This window comes from Bidens hawaiensis, unplaced genomic scaffold (genome assembly GCF_021521415.1).
Source record: "Bidens hawaiensis isolate Kalapana, Puna unplaced genomic scaffold, B.hawaiensis_p1.1 tig00024998_1, whole genome shotgun sequence".
Lineage (NCBI taxonomy): Eukaryota > Viridiplantae > Streptophyta > Magnoliopsida > Asterales > Asteraceae > Bidens > Bidens hawaiensis.
The window spans coordinates 127,106-149,068 of NW_027505048.1; the positions used below are offsets into that span (position 1 = coordinate 127,106).

Sequence of the window (21,963 nt, forward strand, 5' to 3'; positions counted from 1 at the left end):
GCGCATAGGTTTTGGCTTTGTGCCTTCATAATATCTTGATTTCAAGCCTCTTGTCTATATCTTGTGGGTTGACCCGCCTCGCTCGGTGTTGAGGCGGGTACATACCTCTTCAAGCCCCCCAGTCTAATGTGTGTCTTGTCTCGCGCGAGCGAGGTAAGATAGATATTAGACTTAATAGTTTGCTCTTTTAGTAGGGTTTGTCTTTTTCTTCTTATTACTCATCGTTGCGCGAAATTCTATCCTTTTGGTTGAAACGAATCGTCCCTGTACGTGGTTGGTTGTTGCTGACATGCGTCAGAGATGGAGACGTGTCAGACCTTTCGTGTGCTCGAGGTGCTACAGTTGCCTTTCATGTCCCCTCACATAGTGTCAGAAACACGTGTCGCGCTCGCGTTGGTCCGTACCTGCGAGTGGTGGCGCGTGAACTCTGGCAGCACCTGTTTCGTTCTCTTTCGTGTCCCCTCACACAGTGTCAGGGACACGTGTCGCGCTCGCGTTGGCTTACACCTGCGAGTGGGGGCGCGTGAAGTCCGATTAGTACCAATTTCTCTCTCTCCTGGGCCTATAAAAGCAAGCCCTTAGAGTTTTTATCCTTCATCTTCTTTGTTGTTTATTCAGAGCTTATTTCTTTCATTCTATTCCGATTAAGTGCATATCTTCCAGATTTCCGTTCTTCAGAAGCATCCTCTGTCCGATTTTACAGTTGTATGTCTGATAGCTCAGACACCACAACCTTCCCCAGCAGACGCCGTGTGAAGTCGTTAGTAATGTCTACTTTGAAGAAGACCGGCAAGGGGAAAAGGGCTGCAGAGGCCTCATCGGAGGAGGTGGGGACGATCAAGGCGGTGAAGAAGTGGGATGAGATCCCCTGTAAACTGAGGCAGTCCGATTTTGACAGTCTTATCGCCTCTCAGGGTTTTCTCCCTGAGTATGGCTGCATGCTGCCGGCGGCTGGGCAAACGGCGGCGGATCCGCCCACCGGCTATATCTCCCTGTATTGCCATTTTTTCACCCACTGCAACCTTCGTCTCCCGATGACAAGGTTTGTGGGTGCGCTGCTTCGATTCTATGGGATTCACATATCCCAAGTCCATCCGTTTGGACTCGTGCGCATGACTCACTTTGAGTTCATGTGCAAATCTCAGCGCGAGGAGCCCACCCCTCGGTGCTTTCAGTTTTTTTATAAGCCCAAGATCCAAGATTCTTGGTTCTCATTTATTCCTCGCAGTCAGAAGGTCAAGTGCTGCACTGTTTCATTCAAGAGCCTTCATGACTGGTCTGAGAGATTTTTCTATATCAGGGCTGGTGTGATCCCCATCCGCATGACCATGCGCACGATCTCTTCTGCGCCTGCGGATGTGGGTGTCTTCAAGAACCCAACTGGCGTCTGGGTAAAAAAGTTGACTGCCGAACCATCCCCCGCCAAGAACATTTGCGAGGAGGCGCTGGTGGGGGTTGGTATGAGCAGGAGGTGGGCCGACAGCGCGACTGAGCCCGTTATCCAAGTTGACGGCTTGTGTAAGTTAACTCATTGCATTACTTCTGCGCGAATATAATTCGTTTTGCTGATATCATTTGACTTGTTTTGTGCTGTCAGCAAGGAGTATGTCCACGCCGCCTATGATGAGCATATGGAGGGTGGCTCTGTCGCGCTGGGCGCTGGGAGGTTGGTTTTCCCGATCGCTTCGATGACATGTTCATCCCTGTTGATCTGGGATTTCGCTTTGACAGCGACGCGCCTGGTAAGCCTTTGTACTTATGCTTATGCCTTTATAATACCAAATTTGGCTAACATTTCTGTTGCACGTATTGTAGACGCGCTCGAGAACTACGAGCTGGAGCTCGCGGAAGAGGAGGAGGAGGAGGAGGCTGAGGTGCCCCAACTAAAGCGTAAAGCTAAAGGGAAAACCGGCGCAGGGGCCAGTAAGAAACAGAAGAAAGATGATGCCCCTGTTGCTCAGGATCCTCCTACTCAGGCGAGGGGACTTGAGAAAACCCAGGAGTTTACCTCCAAGTTTTCCTTGTCTTCCCTGCCTCAAAATGTGGGCAGACCTCCTGTCCACACGAGGTATGGTGTCGCCACCTCCTCCCTTCGCGCGGCGGAAAAGGGAAGCGGCGCTGCGCCTGCCGTTTCCTCTTCGACAGGTATACTTTATACTTTATGGTTTTATGAGTGCGATTCTGATATAATTACTAATGAATCTTTGCTCACTCAAATGTTTGTAGAGCCGGCGACCTTGGTGGATCAACCTCAGGCGCAACAAGGTGCCGAGGCTGCGCCGGAGGCTGCTTCGAAGTCCCCCGTCCTACCCCCAAAAAGGGGGAGAATGGACTTCATGGCGATGTTTAACTCGCAAACGGGGGAGAAGTATTTGAATACTCCCATTCCCATCCTTGCGCAGGTATTTTAACCTTAATGAGTTTACCTTGACTTATTTTCCTAGTCTTTTTGTACTCATATTTTTCCTTATGATTTGCAGATAGCCGCGCTTGCTGACCAGCCCGATCTCGGCGCGCTAAAGAAATTACTTGACGAGTGCGAAGGGGCTGGTGGCGGCGATGATGGCGCGGGGAATGCTGCCCCTGCTAGCGGCTCTGGCGTGGCCAAAGGACCCGCTCCTGGTACTATTGTGATAGAAGACTCCATTCAAGACGAACAACTTGACTATGGTCAGTTTGGAGATGATGAGGAGCGGGCTGCGCCAGATGCTGAGGGAGGTGATGAGGGCGATGAAGAGGCTAACATCGATATAGAGACTTGAGAAGCCCTTCATGTTTTTTTTTATTTGTAGTTTGTATCTCATCACTTTGTAAATTTGTAAACTTCAATGCTTTGGAATGAAATTTTGTTTTCCCTTTATTCGCATCTTGCGCATTCCCAATTCATCTCTTTATATTGCATGTTTGCTTGTTGAATATAAGATATGCTTGCACGTTGAAATAAGAACAAGGTTGTAAAGAAATTATTTTACTTAATCCTTGTCATATTGTAAGTGATTTTGCAATATCCTGATTATGTTGACACGTGCCTTGGCGTTTCATTATTCCTCTTTTGCGCGACGTTATCGCGCATTTATTATAGGGAATTATGAGTTTTTTTGCCTTTACGTGTCAGTATGTGTTACTCAGATATCCATTACAATTTCATGCGCGACCTCGACCTGAGACCTTAACAACTATGTTTTGGCATGTGCTTTGCCTTAGTTGTGCTTAGGTATTTTTATGGTCAGGCTGCGCTGCATGTAGGATGGATGTTGTGAGTGATTTGAGCTAAGGCTCACATTATTGGGCTAAGGCCCTGAGCTAAGGCTCATATTATTGGGCTAAGGCCCTGACGTTTTAGAGTTAAGACTCGTTAACGCGTTTGAGCTTGAAGCTCGCGCATGTATGTTTTACTTCGTTTTATTTTTTGTTTTGATGTCAATACAATGTTGTCATATTGCTCAAAATTAATAAAGGGAAGTGTGGAACATGTATGCAAAAGGTAATAGAATCCACATTAAGAGAAGATAGCGCGTATCATTATTCATAATGGCTTAAAAAGCCTTGATTACAAACTTGACAATTTTTACATGAAACATTTTCTAAGCTGTGCCGCGTTCCATGCGCGCGGAATCTTCTTTCCATTCAAATCTTTTAAAGCGTATGCGCCTTTTCCCAATTCTTCCAAGACTTGATAAGGTCCCTCCCAATTGGGGGACATCTTTCCCGGGGGTATCGCGCGGCTAGCTTCATTGTTTCGAAGGACAAAATCATTCTTCTTGAAGTGGCATTCTTTCACGCGCTGATTGTAATATTTTTCCAGTTTTTTCTTGTATTTGGCTTCACTGATGATAGCCGCCTCTCTGCGCCCTTCCAGTAAGTTGAGATCCAACCTCCTTTCGCGCTCGTTATCAATCTTGCTCATCATGAGCACTCTATGGGATGGGCATCCAATTTCTGCTGGAATCATAGCCTCCGTTCCATAGGTTAGGCTGAACGGGGATTCGCCATTGCTGGTTTTGCTTAATGTCCTGTGCGCCCACAGGACATTAGGTAGCTCTTCGACCCAAGAATGGGATTCTCCCTCCAACCTTTTCTTCAGCCCATTTAGCAAGCTTTGGTTCGCGCGCTCCACTTGGCCATTCCCTGAGGGTGGTATACTGAAGTGAAGATTTGGTTGATGCGCAATTCCTTAAGCCAGCTGGATATCTTCCTGTCAGTGAATTGTTTGCCATTGTCGCTCACAATTTCCATGGAACGGCCAAAACGGCATATGATGTGGCTCCAAATAAACTGCTTCATCGCCTCGGCTGTGATTTTTGCTAGTGGCTTGGCTTCAACCCATTTTGTGAAATAGTCTACTGCCACTACCAAAAATTTTACTCGCCCTTGCGCTTGCGGTAGGGGACCCACAATATCGATTGCCCATTTGTGGAAAGGCCATGCGGAGGTCACCGGAATCAAGTTGTTCTTTGGCCGCATGGTGTTTGGCGCATAGCTCTGACACGCTTTGCATTTTTGGATCTCTTTTAAAGCGTCCAAGTACATGCCTGGCCAATAGTAACCTGCGCTCATTGCCTTGGCAACCACCATGCGCGGGCCAGCATGTATTCCACAGATTCCTTCGTGTATCTCTCTGATCACATAGCTTGCTTCCTCAGCATCTAGGCATTTCATGAGCGGTCCAAGATAAGAGCATCGATATAATGTACCATCAAGCAGTTCATAGTTCTGCGACTTGTGTCTTATCTTCCTCGCCTGTGCGCGATCGTCCGGTACCTTTCCCTCCTTCAAGAATTCCATTATTGGAGTTATCCATGATGAAGGGGTTGTATGAGTTACAAGGACAGACTTCGCTCCCACCGACGGGTTGCTCATTACTTCTACCCTGACATCTTTGCCAAAGTGATCGAAGCTGGTAGATGCCATCTTGCTCAGCGCGTCGGCAGATTTGTTTTCACTGCGCGGAATATGAATGATTCTGAAGCAGTCAAATTGCTCGATGAGCTTTTTCGCCTGCTCTTGATACAGAGGCATGGTATTCTCCCTGGCATCATAGAGGCCATTGAACTGTGCTGCTACCAAGTATAAATCAACATGGGCCTCTAGCTTTTTAACTCCGAATTTGTGCGCGATGCGCAGGCCAGCCAGCAGGGCTTCATACTCACCTTCATTGTTGGTGCTCTTGAAGTCCAACCTGATGGCGTAAGTATATTCATGATTCTCTGGATCCACCAGCTTGAGGCCTGCGCCGGATCCTTCGTTGTTTGAAGCTCCGTCAGTGAATAATCTCCAAACATTTTCTTCATCATTGGCTCGCGGAGGGTCTACCTCGCGCTGAACCTCTTCAATTTTTCCTTCGGGGATTTCTGCGATGAAATCAGCTAAGACTTGTCCCTTTATTGCTGGACGGGGCTTATAGGCGATCGTGTGCTCTCTTAATTCCAGCGCCCATTTTGTCAGCCTTCCTGATAGCGCGGGACGCCGCAAGACTTGCTGGATGTTGTAACCAGTCAGAACTTCAATGGGATGACCATTGAAATATCTATGAAGCTTGCGCGACGCTTGTGTTAGTGACAAAACTAACTTTTCCATGATGGAGTAGCGCGTCTCAGGATCTGTCAGCACCCGACTCACATAGTATATTGGCGTTTGGACTCCCTTGCGATCCACCAACAATACTGCGCCGATGGCGCGCTCTCCTGCTGATAGGTACAATGTCAAAGTTTCGCCAGGAAGTGGAGCTGTGAGCGCGGGCAGATTTATCAAACATTCTTTTATCTCACTGAAAGCTTGCTCGGCCTCAGGAGTCCACTTGAATTGGCTTTTCTTTAGGCAATTTCTCAATGTGTTAACGAATGGGGTAGATTTGCTTGCATGGTTCGCTAGGAACCTGTTGATTGATACCAATCTACCATTACATGGCGAGGGCATGTCAAGGATGGCCTCCACCTTCTCTGGGTTCACCTTGAACCCATCCTTGGTGACCATTACACCTAGAAATTTCCCCTCTTGTACGCCGAAAGTGCATTTGCTCGGGTTGAGCTTCATGTTTACTTCCTTTAGGCGCGAAAGGGTTTCTTCGATGTCTTTGAGCATTTGTTTTTCCTCCCTGCTTTTGATCACCAAATCATCCACGTAGACTTCTAGGTTTCTTCCAATTTGCTCGTTGAAAATGGCATCCATAAGTCTTTGGTGGGTGGCTCCCGCATTCTTCAAACCAAAGGGCATTTTTGTGTAACAAAAAACACCCTTGTCGGTTCTGAAGGCAGTCTTGTCCTCGTCTTGTGGTGCCATTTGAATCTGGTGATAGCCCTTGTAGGCATCCAGGAAACATTTGAGCTTGAATGGCGCCACGGAGTCCACCTTTGCGTCGATGTTTGGGAGGGGGTAACAATCTTTTGGGCATGCTTTGTTGAGGTCCTTGAAGTCAATGCACATCCTCCACGACCCGTTACTTTTTTTACCATCACAGGATTGGCTACCCATGTCTGGTATCGTATCGGGCGGATGATGTTTGCGCGCAGTAGATCCTCAACCTGCTCATTCATGGCCTTCGCCTTCTCATCCCCCATGACTCTCTTCTTTTGAGTAATTGGCTCTTCAGACTTGAACGTGTTGAGAGAATGTTGCGCCAGGTCTCGCGGAACCCCAGTCATATCAGAGTGTTGCCACGCGAAGACCAACATATATGCTGTGAGCAGTCTTTTCATTCTCAACCTCGTGTCGTCTGATATCTTAGCGCCAATTGTGATTGTTTGCTCCGGGAATTTTGGGTTGAGAATCCATTCCTCTGGCGCGTTGTCTGCCATTGGAAGTTTCATTCTCCCTTCCCGTGGTGTACTTGTCACTGCACACAAATGATCTCGGTATACGAACGTTACACCTGTTGGTGTTGGGAACCCCAACGCGCCGTGCGCTGGCGACGGTATGGCGTTGAATTGGGCAATCGTTCCTCTACCCAAGATCATATTGTGGCATGAAGTGGTGGGCAAGACCAAGAAGTTGACAACTTCGGCTCGCTTGTGTTTCTCATCCCCCATAGTTAGTTCAAATTGTATTTGACCTAGGGGATGAATGATTTCATTTGAAACACCAGAGATTGGTGCATTCACAATTTCGAGCCTTGCTTGGTCTGCCGGATCCAACTTCCTGAAACATTGCTCATACATGATGTCTGATTCGCTGCCAGTGTCCACCAGGACTTTTGACACTTCATAGTGAGCAATGTGTGTAGTGATGACAAGAGGGCTGCTGATAGAAGGGCCTCCCCTGATTCTTGGGAAGATTACTTGTTGCTCGCGCCAATCTCCTTGGACTTGCGCGCCTCTCTTTCTTGATCTTTGCCCTTGCCTTCCTCCCTCGGCTACACAGATTCTTTTGAACTTTTTGCTGGCTGAGGCTCCTTCTGGTTCATTTTCTGGTCTTGGGTTTTTCACCAGGTGAGCCAGCTTGCCTGATTTCACATCTTTTTCAATTGCATCCTTCAAGTGGTGGCATGCATCAGTGTTGTGTCCTGTGGACTTGTGAAACTCACAGTACTTGCCACTGTTTGATGGTCCCTTATAGTGTAGTGGCTTGGGGCTTTTGAACTAGACATTCTCAGTGCTTAACACTTGTGAAGGCGTTTTAGTGAGGGGAGTCCATATTCTTGGCAGAGGTCTGTTAGGATCTCTGCCGCCTTCCCTCTTATCACCTTCTCCGCGATTACGAATGTCTTTTTGGGGCTGGGGTGAGCTTGGTTGCGCCTGCTTTTCTGCGGGAGAAAAACTGGTTGGTTGCAACCTGGACCATATAGAGTTCTGTTTGCCCCTTCTTTCGTTGCTGCGCGGTGTCTCAGCTTGATGCCCTCTTTCTCTTGCTCTATCTTGGGCAATTTGTTTTTCATTTCTCGCGAAGACTCGCGATGCTTCCATTAGCTTGGCCCAAGTGGTTGGCATGCCATCTCTGCTCACGAGAGCTCTGCGGAGTTGATAACTGCGCGCAGCCTTGTATAAAGGCCACGCGCAAGAGTTGCTCAGTGATACCTCCAATTGCCAGAGACTCCTGATTGAAACGAGTTATGTAGTCTTCAATCGTTTCATCATTCCTGTGCACGCAGTGCATGATGTCATCAGGGTCGCGCGTGTGTCTGCGCTGCTGTACGAAGTGAGCTTGGAACTTTTCAAATAGTTCCTCGAACCCATCGATTTGCCCAGTCGGCAAGCTTTCGAACCAGACACGCGCCGCGCCCGTGAGGCAGCGAGCAAACATGTGACACCATGTTGGCATCGTCCAGCTTTCTAGGTTTCCCGTGTTGTAAAAACCTTGTAAGAAATCGTTTGGATCTGTTGTGCCGTCATATTTGCCCAAACCACTTGGCATCTTGGTTTTGTGCTGAATGGGGGCCTTCGCGATGCGCTCAGTGAATTTTGAATGTTTCACCAAGATGGCTGGCCTGTACGGTGTGGTTACGTCCACTTGCCCTCTCACTGGTGGGCTGTACGGTGTGTACAGATCCATGTCGGCTTTGGCTCCAGGCGTCACGTTCATGTGCGCGCGGAGCTGTGAGCCTCCTGCATGAGTATCTCGCGTCTTCCTCATGCTGTGCACTTCCTCATCACTGAACTCTGCGTGTTCAGTGTGAACAGAGTGACCATCTTCCGGCGCGCGCGCCCTTTTTGTTGTTCCTTGATTGGTTTGCTTATCAAACGCGAGCCTTTGTGTTAAGTCGGCTAACTTTTTGTGTTTGACCAGCTCATTGTACTTGTCCATTAGACGTCGTTGCTCGTTTATGAGCCACTCTTTAGGGTCATTGGTTTCATCTTCTGGACCCATTGGTCCTTTTTGTTTCGCGCCGGTAAGATTTTGGAACGTGAGATCGTCTGGAGGAGTTTCAGTCTGGCTATGAGGAGTTGTGATGAAGGAATGGTTACTGGTGGTGCGCGTAGAATCACGCGGCACCCTCAGAAACTGCTGTCCCTCATTAACGTCCTCAACGCTCAATATCCTCCAGAACTTGATCGCTGTTACGAACACCAGAAACCATGGTGAAGTTTTTCAGAGAGAATTGATGAGATTTTGTTGCCGTTGTAACAGGTGATGGCGCCAATGAAGAAACGTGGATCGACTCACTGGTAGACGATCAACTTTCCTCGGGTGTGATTATGCTATTTCACCGATGGTTCTCTGGAATCTGGATTCTTCCACCTACAAAATGAACAGCACCGTAAACTTACCCCTCAGAAAGGGACAGAGGGGTCCTCTTTGGGGTAACCCTCCGGTGTGAGAATAAGAGTTTGTAGGAGAAGATAATAATCTCAGAGTAAGGAATTGGAGTGTATTGCTTAATATAGCTTAGTATTGCGTGATACAGCGTAATATATCGTACCTCTCCTTGTGGAGTTGATGTGGTATTTATAGTGCTAGGGTTTCCAATGATTGGGCTCAGACCCAATTAGGGCCTTTTTGGCCTCCTCCTATTGTTTTGCGCCACGTGTCCTTGGGACACCTGGTGCTCTTTCATTGATTATTCTCTGACCCAGGTATTTTACCTGACCCATGTGCAATCACGTGGTAGCACATGGGTTTTGCTGAGTTGTCCACCTTTCATTGGCAGCTGTTAACATCAGCATATTCTTATTCCTTAAAAGGATACCTTCTGGAAGGTTGTCTGACGTGCACAATCAAGGTTGTCCTTATCCTGATTTGGATAAGGACGAGGTTGATTATGTGCATGTGTGATATGCGCCTATCCTGAGGATGCGCGAGGTCTTCTCTTTATTCTCACGCGCAGATGTTTCATGCGCAGATGTGATATGCACAAGCATATGTAATATGCGCCACGCGCGGATGCGCCACGCGCAGATGTGATATGCTTAAGCATGTGATATGCGTCACGCGCGGATGCGCCACGCGTAGATGTGATATGCGTGAGCATATATGGTGCGTGAGCATGTGATACGCGTGAGCATATGTGATGCATGAGCATATGTGATGCCTGAGCATATGATGCATGAGCATATGTGATATGCGCCATGCGCATAGGTTTTGGCTTTGTGCCTTCATAATATCTTGATTTCAAGCCTCTTGTCTATATCTTGTGGGTTGACCCGCCTCGCTAGATGTTGAGGCGGGTACATACCTCTTCACCATCCACTTTAGTTGTTGATGTCTTTGTCAATGTCAAGTCAACAACATTAAAAACAAAGAAAAGATGGCACCAAATACGTTTTTGCCACTACAAAATAATTTGTTTATTAGATTGTAGGTTAGTGCCGACTATTATTTTTTTTATTAGGCTATAGTTTTAGGACTCAAATAATTATATTTTGAAAGGGTTTGTTAGATGGCATCATATATACCTTACATACCCGTAGGAGGAAACTTTCTTTTAAAAATTTATTCTCTCCTATCTACATCTTTTACAAACATTTTATATTTTCACATCATTATCAGTTTTTAACTTATTCTTTATAATAACCAGCTTATGTGTTAAAATGTATTTTTTTAAAATGAAGCTTATCCAAGATGGATGTGCGCGATTGACTGGGTGATGAGTTTGAACAATCCTTTAATTTGTGCAGTTGAAATAGAAACGTTTGATAAAGTAAAAGAAGAAGTTGTAATAGCTTGATTTCAAGCTTTCAAAAACAGAATAGGAGAAATCTACACCCCGGGTGTTTAAATTATTTATTATCGTGTTTCTATATTTGTTCCGTTTGCATTGTATGAAACACGCTAAAAAAATAAATTTAAACTTTAAACTAAACAACGAACATAAAACAAATATGGTTAATGGTTCATCGGGTTTTAGTTTGTTTGGGCTTTAAACTTTGGTTTAGCTTTAATATGGATTGAATTCTTAATTTGGTTGGGCTTTAAAAAACAGGGTAACATTATATTTTTTCAGTGATAGCGATAAAACCTACAAAATAAAAAAAAATTACACTATCGATGAAAAGTTGAAGAGTAGCGAAGGCTACCCCTGCTAAGCTTGTATGTCCGCCACTAATAAGAAGCACTAACTTTATTTCTAATTAAATAATATATGTAAGTTAAGGTAACCAAGGTTTTTAAAACGATAGCATTGCATGTTTTAGTTATCATCGATGGATAACAAATTATAACCCATAAAAGGTACTCGTATTAGTTTAGGAGAATTATGTCATATATTCATTTTGAAATAAACATCAAAAGCTTGAAAGTGTTACCGGCTCCACCATTCGTTAGAGCATACGGAGTGGGAGCCGTAAAGAGGTGGGAAAAAAAGGAAACCGGGTGGAAACACCATATCTAGTTTCTCCTGGATTATATTTCATCGAAATCCATATGGTACTCACCGGTTTATGCGGAAAATGATGGAAAACAATAAGAAAGTGAGGGAAGTCGGAGAAAATGGCTCCGAGACCCCCCCCCCCCCCGGAGAAAATGGGATCCGCGACCTCTATGTGTGCCTTATATACATGGGTGTTTTTCCGCTACATCGTGCAGGATGATTAATTTTTTCTCAATATTCCGATATTAACTTTATTGAAAACGAGGTTATATTTAAAATAAAGCAAATTAATATAAATTTTACTAAAGACGAAGTTGTATCTAAAATAAAGTAAATTAAGGTGTGGTAAACAACTTTAACGCGTGTTTTGATATGCCAGATTATAATTGTACATATACAAAATTTATGTCGTGTTGTGCAAGACAACGTAACTAGTTTACCTCATTTTTTTAACCACGGTGAAAAATCTCATTAATAAAGAGACGGCTTCTAGCAAGTAGAAGGCATTACAATAGTCATTAGATGTCTCTTTCTAACTGTAAATTGCATGCTAATTGAATAATTTCAATCCAAACCAGATAATTTGGATATTAGGTTCACCCATAAAAAAATGCTACATATACAAGTGACGAATGCACATACGTATACAATCGAAACGAAAGTAAAAGAAAACAATCCAACACGGACCCACAAACCATAAAACTCATTGTGAGAACATAATTTATTAGAAAACAATACACCAATCCTCAATTTCTCATACTCTCATTGGGAGGCCATGGGCTGTTTAAAGTTTAAACTATTTTAAACCTTAAACCAAATATAAAAATATAACTAGTTTTATTTGGGCCACTAAATTGATAAAATAGAGTAAATCGACATAACTTTTCTTTATTTTACTTGATTGATTCATTAATGTTTATAATGTTTACTCTTTTTTCCTTTGTCAACTTGACTTATATTCTAATATTTCTGGTATATCATATTTCTATATATAGTAAGATCAATTTTAGAAAATAGCCCATAGTGATTATATATATATATTGGAGTGTGTTATTGTACAATAATAACTTATCGTGCATTGCGTACGTGACCTTCCAGAGCGTTAGATTACAAAACACGCGGTGGTAGTTTCGTAAATAACCCAAAACTAGTTCGTGATCAAATTCATCAATTACAAAACGATTCGGATCCAAATTCTGAACTCCTCGCTCTATCTTATCCAATTCTAAACCCTAATAAGAGCTTAAAGTATGAAATCTTAAAACTCAAAAATAAAAATAAAAATAGAACGTCGTTGAACATCAAGAATCTTCAAATTGATAAAAAATTGATGATTTAATCAACCGAATTGATGTGTAGAGAAGGCTTTAGAATCATCAATCGATTATGAAATTGCAGAATAATACTCTAAATTGAGCTCTGACAGGGTTCAAAATATTACGTTTAAACGTTCTAAACAAAACTAAAATGTTCAGTTCAAAACTTAAAACGTTCAGAACAAAAGGCTAAGAATGTCAATACAAAAATCTAAGAAGTTTAGAACAAAAAAAGTTTAAAGAAAAACCAGGAAGTCCAGAGAAAAAGTTTAAGAAGTTCAAAACAAAAAAAGTTTAGAAGAAAATGCTAAGAAGTTCATAACAAAAGTCAAAGAAGTTTAGACTTAAATCCTAATATATTCAAGGTTAACCTAAAACGTCCAGGATTAAGTCCTGATACATTTAAGGTTAAAACCCATCACTCAAAACTCAAAATTGAACGATTGAAGCTTCAAATGATGATTAATTGGATCAACTTCAAGGTTAATTAATCAATCAGGGTCATCAATTTCAATTCTTATCAAAAGATAAACAAACTTGTGAAAAACAACTGGCGACGGTGTATGACGACTGTGGATGGTTGTTTCGACGGTGGACGGAATCGTTTTACGGTGACAGATTGCTGAACGGTGATGGTGAAGGTGGACAAAGACCGGCTCGCGTGGTTATTGAAAATCAATGTTTCAAAGTGTCGCGTACATATTGTATGATAATAACATAGATTAATGTATCGGATCTTTTATCCCTCTAACTATATATAGAGGTGCACAAAAAACCCGAACCCGGAACTGGACCTGAAAAAAATACCCTGAACCGGTTTTTTTATACCCGGGTTTTAATACCCGAACCCATACCTGACCCTACCCGTAGAGTACGGATAGGGTATGCATTTTAGTACCAAAACCCCTACCCGGAACCGGGCCCGATTTATACCCGATAATACCCAAAAACCAGAACCGGTTTCATACATGGAACCGGGTTTTTTAAATACCCGATCTATATCCGAAAAATACCGAAAATACCCCTAAAAATTGTAACCGCTTAAAAAAATCTAAACTATACCCGAAAAAACCCGTAAAAAGCCCAAAAAACCCCAAAAATAGGGTTTTTTTCAATACCCAAAAACAGGGTATTCAAATACCCGGTTTTAGAATGCCCGGTTCGATACCCGACCCGAACCCGATGCATAGGGTATGGTTTTTAGAGAGAATACCCGGACCCGAACCTGGTATTGCCAATACCCAATTTTCTAATACCCGGTCATACCCGAACCCGGTTCTATACTCGAACCCGGGTATTTAAAAAACCCGATTTGTGCACAAATAAACAAGCCCAATGATATAAAACTAGTTGTGATATGGGCTTTCATTTCTTCACTAAACTTAAAAACCCCCAATGGCCCAATCCATACTTCTAGGTATCCATACCATATATATACTTTCTGGTTTCTAGGTTTTCATCTTCTTGCATTTGGAGCCTCAACAGCTATCTATCTGTATTCGTCGGCCGCAAAGGTACTTCCTCTATCAACCAATCACCGTCGATTCTTAGCTTTTTTTCGTAATTATGTTGATACTTATTCAAATTAATTCAATTTTTCTATAATTTGTTGGTATTTTATCCTTATAACTAGTTTATTTCATGATTTTATATTGTAGTTTAGTTTAAAACTCTAGGTATTTATACACGTAAAAAGTTGGAGTGACATTAATTAATATCGGTTACTTGCATATTATAATTTGTAGAATTTAATAAAAGTTATGATTAAATTTCATTTTTAGGGTTAAACATATGATCTATTGATCATCCAGGTGCATACAACTTAATGTTTATTTTTATTAGATAAATCCGACACACGTTGCCAAGGTTGCAAAAGTCGCTAGTGGACCCTAGACAGCCGACCAGGGAGTTGGGAGTACACCGAGTACCCTTTTGATGTGAATTATGCTTGTTTTGACAAATATATAATGTCCAAAAATTAATTTTCTTTATATTTACCATGTCCGAGTACTCAGTACTCCCCCCGAGGTACCCTAGCTGGCTCGGCAACTTTTGAATGCCTTTTAGAGAACCCTTGTCGCCTAGCCCGACTTTTTGTCTGACTTTTTACGAAATTCCTAGCTTGAGTTTTTATCGCCTAGCCCGAATTTTGACCGACTTTGACCGCCTTGACTAATCCATGCCGACTTGGAAAAAGTCTCCAAGGTAGGGGTTTGAGGACCGACTAGTCGGCCTTGGAATCCGACTTTTACAACATTGCACGTTGCCAGTTTGTCATTTTGATACAAATCGGTCGAACTTTAATTTATTTTTCTTTGTATTCCGCCTGCACCAATTTGCCTGTTCCCTTTTCACACTTTTGTGGTTGGACATTAATTGATATCGTTTTGTTCTTAGACTTTTTTTTTTTTTTTTCATATTTGACAAAATGTAATTTGGTGTCAGAATGCGGGTTGTAAGGATATTAGCATAATTGTTGGTTGAAATCTGAATTTGATTCAGGAAGTGAAGTATGGACTCTCAAATCAAGCATGCAGTCGTTGTTAAGGTAATGGGGAGGACTGGTTCAAGAGGTCAGGTGACACAAGTGAGAGTGAAGTTTTTGGATGACCAGAATCGGTTTATCATGAGAAATGTCAAGGGACCAGTCAGAGAGGGTGATGTTCTTACCTTGCTCGAGTCTGAGAGGGAGGCCAGGAGGTTGCGTTGATTATTATGTAAACCTTCTGTTTTAAGTTTTGCTTTTAAAGACATGTTTGATGTTCGCATCATTGCAATTTGATTTTAGTAGCTGGTTTGGGATTACTTGAAGCTGTACTTGTTTTATTTTGAATGGACTAGTTTTGCAGTATGTTTGGTTGGTGAATGATTTATGCTTGAATCTTAAATTAGAGTATTGATATACAGTTTTCTTGATATCTGTTATATAACATTTTATACATCAATATTAAGTGTCACAAATTTGGCAGGTTTTGAAGAAAAATGAGTTAGGGGCAAAAATGGTGTTTAGAAAATAAGTTGCAGTTTCTTTTTTGTTAAAACTAGTTTCAGACTTTCAGCTAGAATGGAATTGTCAACATTGCTTGTAAGTTGTGTTTTTATTTTGTGGTGTTGTCGACTATGAGATAATGTTGGGTGGTGGTGATAATAGTGGCAGCAATTGGGAGTAAAGTAGGCGGCAACGCTAAGCATGCTAATGTCTGGTTTGTGGCGTTAGTGGTGTTAGTTGAGGACTTGAGGTGGTGTTGGCGAAGATAAAAGATGGTTATGGATGATGACATGATGTTAACTTGATAGGGTTCTTTAGGCGTTAGGGGGTGGCACTCTACCCTCCACATAAGCAGATCACGCTAGTTAACTCACAACAACCCATGCGCCAAAAGCTCTAGCCCCGATTAATCCACAATGCATTAGTCAATGAGTTAGAACAAGTGACGTTGCCCAAGGTTTGGATTTAAGGACTTCAAGGTGGCGAACTAGATACCATTGTGGAGACTGGAGTAGGTTTGTGAGTGAATTTTGGACTTAAGGACTTGGAGAGGACCTAGGGAATGGCCCCTCCTCTCTTTCACATAAATATTAATAACAAATTTTTATTGAGGTTTGTGAAGGTTTGGTATGGTAGAAAAAAATAAGTGTTTTTTTTAATAAAGTTTAGAATTTGATATTGAGCTAATGTGACGATTTGTTAAGATCCTGCATTAGAGATGCCCTTAGTGAATGGGTTGAGCCCAAGTGACGCTTTAACTAGCTCTTTTAGTTAGCCTACGACACAATCTTACGGTGAAAAAGACCCATACTTTTATAACCAGAAAACTAGTATTTTGTTATGCTTTGATTTAAGTTAACCTTACCGAGTCGAACCAAAGTAATGGTAGTTTTGAGGATTGATTGTATTTCGTTCTTCTAGGTGAGTTCACAGACATGGACGTGTCAGTAGTGTTGATTGGCGACCATCCTTGTATGTCTCTTATCTTGCTATCTTGGCATGGAAGTTAAAAGCGACATTTTTTTGTTTGGTAAGGCTTTAGTTATGGCTTTTTATTCATTCAGGGTATTTGCAAATTCAAATTCTTTTGGAAGATTTCAATTTATTTAAATAGGTATATTGGTTTTTAATGGTCCCAACTATTGCCTTTTGGTCACTGCTGTTCCCAACTAATGAATTGGCTACAGATGGTCCCAACTTTTAAAGTATTTGTTCCTAATGGTCCGCGACTAACAGAATCCTAACGCCATTAGTTTTAGGTCGTCGGGAAAACGTTTTTGGCCGGAAAATTCAAATTTGTTGCCGGAAAACACCACCTGAACACCGCAACCACCTTCAATTGACTCACCGCTAACCAACTACCACCATTTGAGCACCATCAACCGATTCCGATGATGGTTCTAAGGTTTCTGGCGACCTCAATAACTGGGGCTTTTACTATAAAAAGGTTCCTAAAGGTCCGATACAAAGTTACCAAGATGTTTGGGATGAAAATGTTGAGTTTTCGGGAAAGAAATTGAATTTTCCGGCCAAAACCGTTTTTCCGGCGACCCAAAACTAACGACATTAGGATTCTGTTAGTCGCGGACCATTAGAAACAAATACTTTAAAAGTTGAGACCATTAGTAGCCAATTTATTAGTTGGGACCAGCAGTGAACAAAAGACAATAGTTGGGATCATTAAAAACCAATATACCATTTAAATATCACATTATATGGCAACTTAAGCTTGTATAGATAGTTGTATCTTAAGTTTAAGTGATTGTACTTAATTTCTATTTCTTATTTTTTTAACTTTTTAACCCTTATACATTTATATCTTTTACAATTTAAGCTCAACACCTTTTCACCTTCAACTTTGGTCTGTATACCTTTCATCTTTTACAAATTATTCGTTTTATATTTTGGTCAAAATTAGTTAAAATGTCGCAACTTGGGTGTGTGGTTTAACGTTTTTACACATATTTTTCCCGTTTAACGGCTCAGCCGCAACCTGCGGGTCCTAGATTAATTAAATTATTGTTCTCTATGTTTTATGTGTTTCGCATGCTTGGTTCACCGGGTTTACGTCTACTTTTCGTTCGGTTTTACTTTAACATGGTTATTGTTTTCTATATTTAGTTTCTTTTATTTATTTATTTTTTATATAAGCCTCTCCAGTGTTGGTGGTCAATGGTGGTGTTGTGGCATTGGTGATTCTAGGCACGGTTTACGCCCCTACCGCAACGCGAGGGTTTTTATACTGGTTTGCGAAAGTCACTCGCCGCGGAAGAGGGGATGTTGAGTGAAGGCGGTGGCGTTGATGATGGTGATTTCATGTTTTCAAGTGAAATGAATATGTAAATAATGGTTTTACACCCGCCACAGCAACACACAGGTGTCAATTCTAGTTATATTTACAAGATTCACTTATAAACAGTTCAATTCCATTTCTTTCAGAAATTACAACTCTTTTGAAGTAATTTCACGAAACAAGCACACTTTAATTGTTGCCAAAATTTGTCATAATAGTTAACCTCAAATCCCCAGATCTGTTTTCATATGAAAACCAGTCTCCTTTAGTGAACTGCAAGAAATATATATATACATATAACTTCAATTAGTGTCATACCACAAACACTACTAACAAACGTAATCAAGTGTCGACGTCACTGACAAAAAATATTTTAAAAATAGTTTTATTTTAAAAATATTTTTTTATTAAAATATGTTTAGCTTTTAAATTTCGTATAATAATTAACTTTTTATCGTTTAAGATTAAAGGTATAGTTAAAATTAAAAAAAAAATAAATTAAAGTCATCTAGATTAATTTAGTTAAAAAATGACAATTCAAAAAGATAACCAGATAACCAGTAATTCATCATATAATCTAATTGAGAAAAAAAAAGCGTTTGTGAATAAGCCAATTGAGAAAAAAAATTGCGAGTAAACAAATAAAGTTAGAGTAATATAAGTGGTGCCATGATGAAAGTTTGTTACTATTCTATGAAGTTTTCTCATAAAATAATTATACAATTGAAGACAAACCAAATTTTGATAAACGTTGTTTACTCCCGTCTGCAGTGGCGGACCCAGGATTTTTTGTCAATGGGGTCCCAATTTTTTCGGTTTACAAATTTTTTCGGGTCGGTCGTTATTCGGGTCGGGTCGAGGCGAGGAACATAATAAAACACGGAACTATGGTGTCATTGGAAACGAGTAAGTAGAAAGAATCTACATTAGAAACTAGATGAAACATACACTTTTAATTCATACCCGAAAAACATGAACGTAATCTATATATATGGTCTTACATAATTGACCAAAACATGAAAAAATAACTCTAACACAAATAAATGATTAATTATAATATACATACACAAGGTAAATAATAAAAGAATATGCAAAATCCATGTTAACATTATATATGTTGCATGGTGATAATGACTATATGAGAGAAACTAACAAAAAGCACAAATACCCTAACTGAATAACTAAGACTAGGATATTAAAAAAACAACAAAAAAAGGAGTATGGTGGGGCTTGAACCTACAACCTCTCACAAGTAAAATAAGGGACTTTCCACTGTACCAGTTCAATCATAATAGTATGGGTTCCAAGTATTAATTTTTATGGAGTCCTTACAAAATTTAATATTGTCTCTAAGTAATTTTTAAAAAACATCGGTGTCCCGGGACCCCGATCGGACCTATGTGGGTCCGCCCCTGCCCGTCTGAAGTGTTTCCATCTTTATGCACCCTCTTTTTATTAAATAAATGTCTCAATAATACATTTATTCAAATAAATAGAATCACTGCAAATCGACATTTTACTTCCAATTTTTGTTAACTACCTAGATAAGTTATAAAAACAAAAACTCATATTATAGATCCATAAATACACAGTGAATAAAAACCAGCAACAAAGCACATATGGTGGTGTACAAAACCTATTCAAACTCAGCTTTAGTTTACTAAAAGTCTTTTAAGACTATTTTTATTCACAATCCAACCTAACTCAACATTTTAATAAAAAATTAATTTCTCTATCTTCCATCTACACAACCCAACTCTACCTAACTTTTCATTTTTATTCACAACCTAAGTACCCAAACCAATTATTTTAATACATATATCTTATTAGCTTTTAATTTATTCTATAAAATTTAGTAAAATTAATAAAAATATTTATTTTTTCAAACAATATTATATTAAGTATAAAAATCATTAAAAAAAGATAATATCATAATTCTATTAAAAAAAAACCTTGAATTTTTACAACTATTAAAAAACCAAAATTTTATATATAATAATATTCAAAAAAATACATATTTTTAAAAGTGCTCTGTTTTTAATAAAATTGATATCGATATATTCATAAAAATAAACTAAACAAGACTATTTTTTTAAGTTTTTGAAATAAGTCAAATAATATAAATTATTAAATAGAACTCAAATTATATAAAAAACAAATTGTTTGAAAGAAAAGAAACAAAAGAATATTTAATTAAAAAGTGGGTTGTGACCTAGGTTAGGGTTGCAACCAGGGTTATGGGGTGAAAAGGATTTAATCTTTTTATTTATTCCTTAAATAGTATCATGACCTCCTAATAGGTCACCAATAAACTTAGTCTTAGCACATACAAGCTTAGAGGTGTACAAAATCAGTTTTAAACCTAAACCGAACCGGTTTATAAACCAAACCGGTTTGGTCAACGGCTGGTCAAAACCGGTTTGGTTTATAAACCGGTTTAGAAGCAAGATAGGCCGACCTGGTCACTTCGGTTCAGTCCGGTTTATAAACCGGTTTTTCTCAAAACGGTTCGGTTTTAAAACCGGTTTGGAAGATCTTAAGGGGAACCGGTCTTGAAACCGGCGGTTTGGGAACCAGTTTGGATGAAACCGATTTAAAACCAAACCGGTTCAGTTCGGTTTGCCTAAAATTGGTCCCAAACCGGTTTTTTTTACTCCTCTAATACAAGCTTCCCAGGCCCATATATTAATGTTAAAGTCAGGCCTTTCTAAAACCCACAAACCCAAGCTTCAAGTTGCTACCAGGCCAGACAAAACCCTACCCAAACAAAACCAAAACAACCCAAAAAAAATGTTTAAGCTAAATATTCTTTACTTTTTAGTTTTTACAGTCCTTTTCAACAATTAAATGATGATTGATGACAAATTCATATTCTTGTTACTACAAAAACATACTTAAAAAACACAATTCAGGTGTATGTCTAATAAAAATTCTAACCTGACGATAACGTTTATAACTGGAATTCATATCTAACTGGCCCAAGAAAAAACATGCAGCTCATTAAAAACACAAGTTACTTGTCTGTCAAACATAAAATACATGCATTATTTTCAAATTATCATAAGCTAAAGAAAAAAAAACATTAAAAAAATAGATAAATAAATTGATGCACCTGCCAACCAACACGGTTCTCAATAGTGTTCATCAGCTCTCATAATATGGCACGTCTTTCTTTTTCTACCCGAGAAGTAAGAAACTTTGGGCAAAAAGCAATCTAAAAGATTTAAAAAATATATACGCGCGTTAATTTTTAATTGAATTTTAAACAAACATGAAATCATCCAAAATAGATGGAAGTAGATCCTTATCAAAATCCTATTAACAGGATGTGAAATTTTTATATGATTAAACATACCTCCAGAGTTCTTGTGAAACGTTAGTAGAATTAGATTGTTTGAGAAGAATTCCATAAACGGGAAGCTTCCCATTCTTCTGTATGTTGGAAATTATGTGCCTACATCATAAAATTCATTGATAAGCTAAACGGATACGATGAAAACAGTTAAATTCTAACAAATTAAAACCGAAACTTTTGAATAGGCTTAAGATAAGAACAGTCGTACCAAATACACGGCCATATTGAGTGCACACTATGTCTTCAAATGGAGTAAACAGTTCATAACTTCATATGGTTGTTACAATGTGAAGCTTCACAGTCCTCAACCTAAAGGCTTTGGACACAAAATGGTAAACAAAACGCTCATGAAGAGTAAGGGCGCTGGTGTGTTTAGTGACCAAAAAATTTAGTCAAATGACAAAATCCGCAGCGCAGAACTGAAAAGCAATAACCAGACACCCAAAATATGTCTTGCAAATACAATTGTTATGCCAACACCATTTTCTTCCATGTATAATGTTGCAGTATGCAAAAGTACACCAACAATAGAAGGATCTACATAAGAAGATCCATAGAATTCAACCTTTCCCTTCAAAAAACATATTTTATATATTAAGTATTTAAAATAAGGTGAAGATTGAAATGAATAACTATAATTTATATACACTTCAGTAGATAGCAAATTTCCCTGAACTATTTTTAAGAGCTCTTGTAGCAGTGCACATCATAAAACCGAATAGATGAAAACTTGGCTCATCCTAAAAATAAATTAGTCCCAGATGCAAATAA

General features: G+C 40.2%; 1 protein-coding gene across 1 annotated transcript; it reads left to right on the forward strand.

Annotated features, from left to right (window-relative positions):
* The first annotated feature begins 15,034 nt into the window (after positions 1-15,034).
* LOC143610206 (small ribosomal subunit protein eS28x) lies at positions 15,035-15,406 on the forward strand. The gene has a single exon (XM_077084746.1). The coding sequence runs from the start codon at positions 15,068-15,070 to the stop codon at positions 15,263-15,265; it is 198 nt and encodes a 65-aa protein (XP_076940861.1). The 5' UTR covers positions 15,035-15,067; the 3' UTR covers positions 15,266-15,406.
* The last annotated feature ends 6,557 nt before the right edge of the window (positions 15,407-21,963 follow it).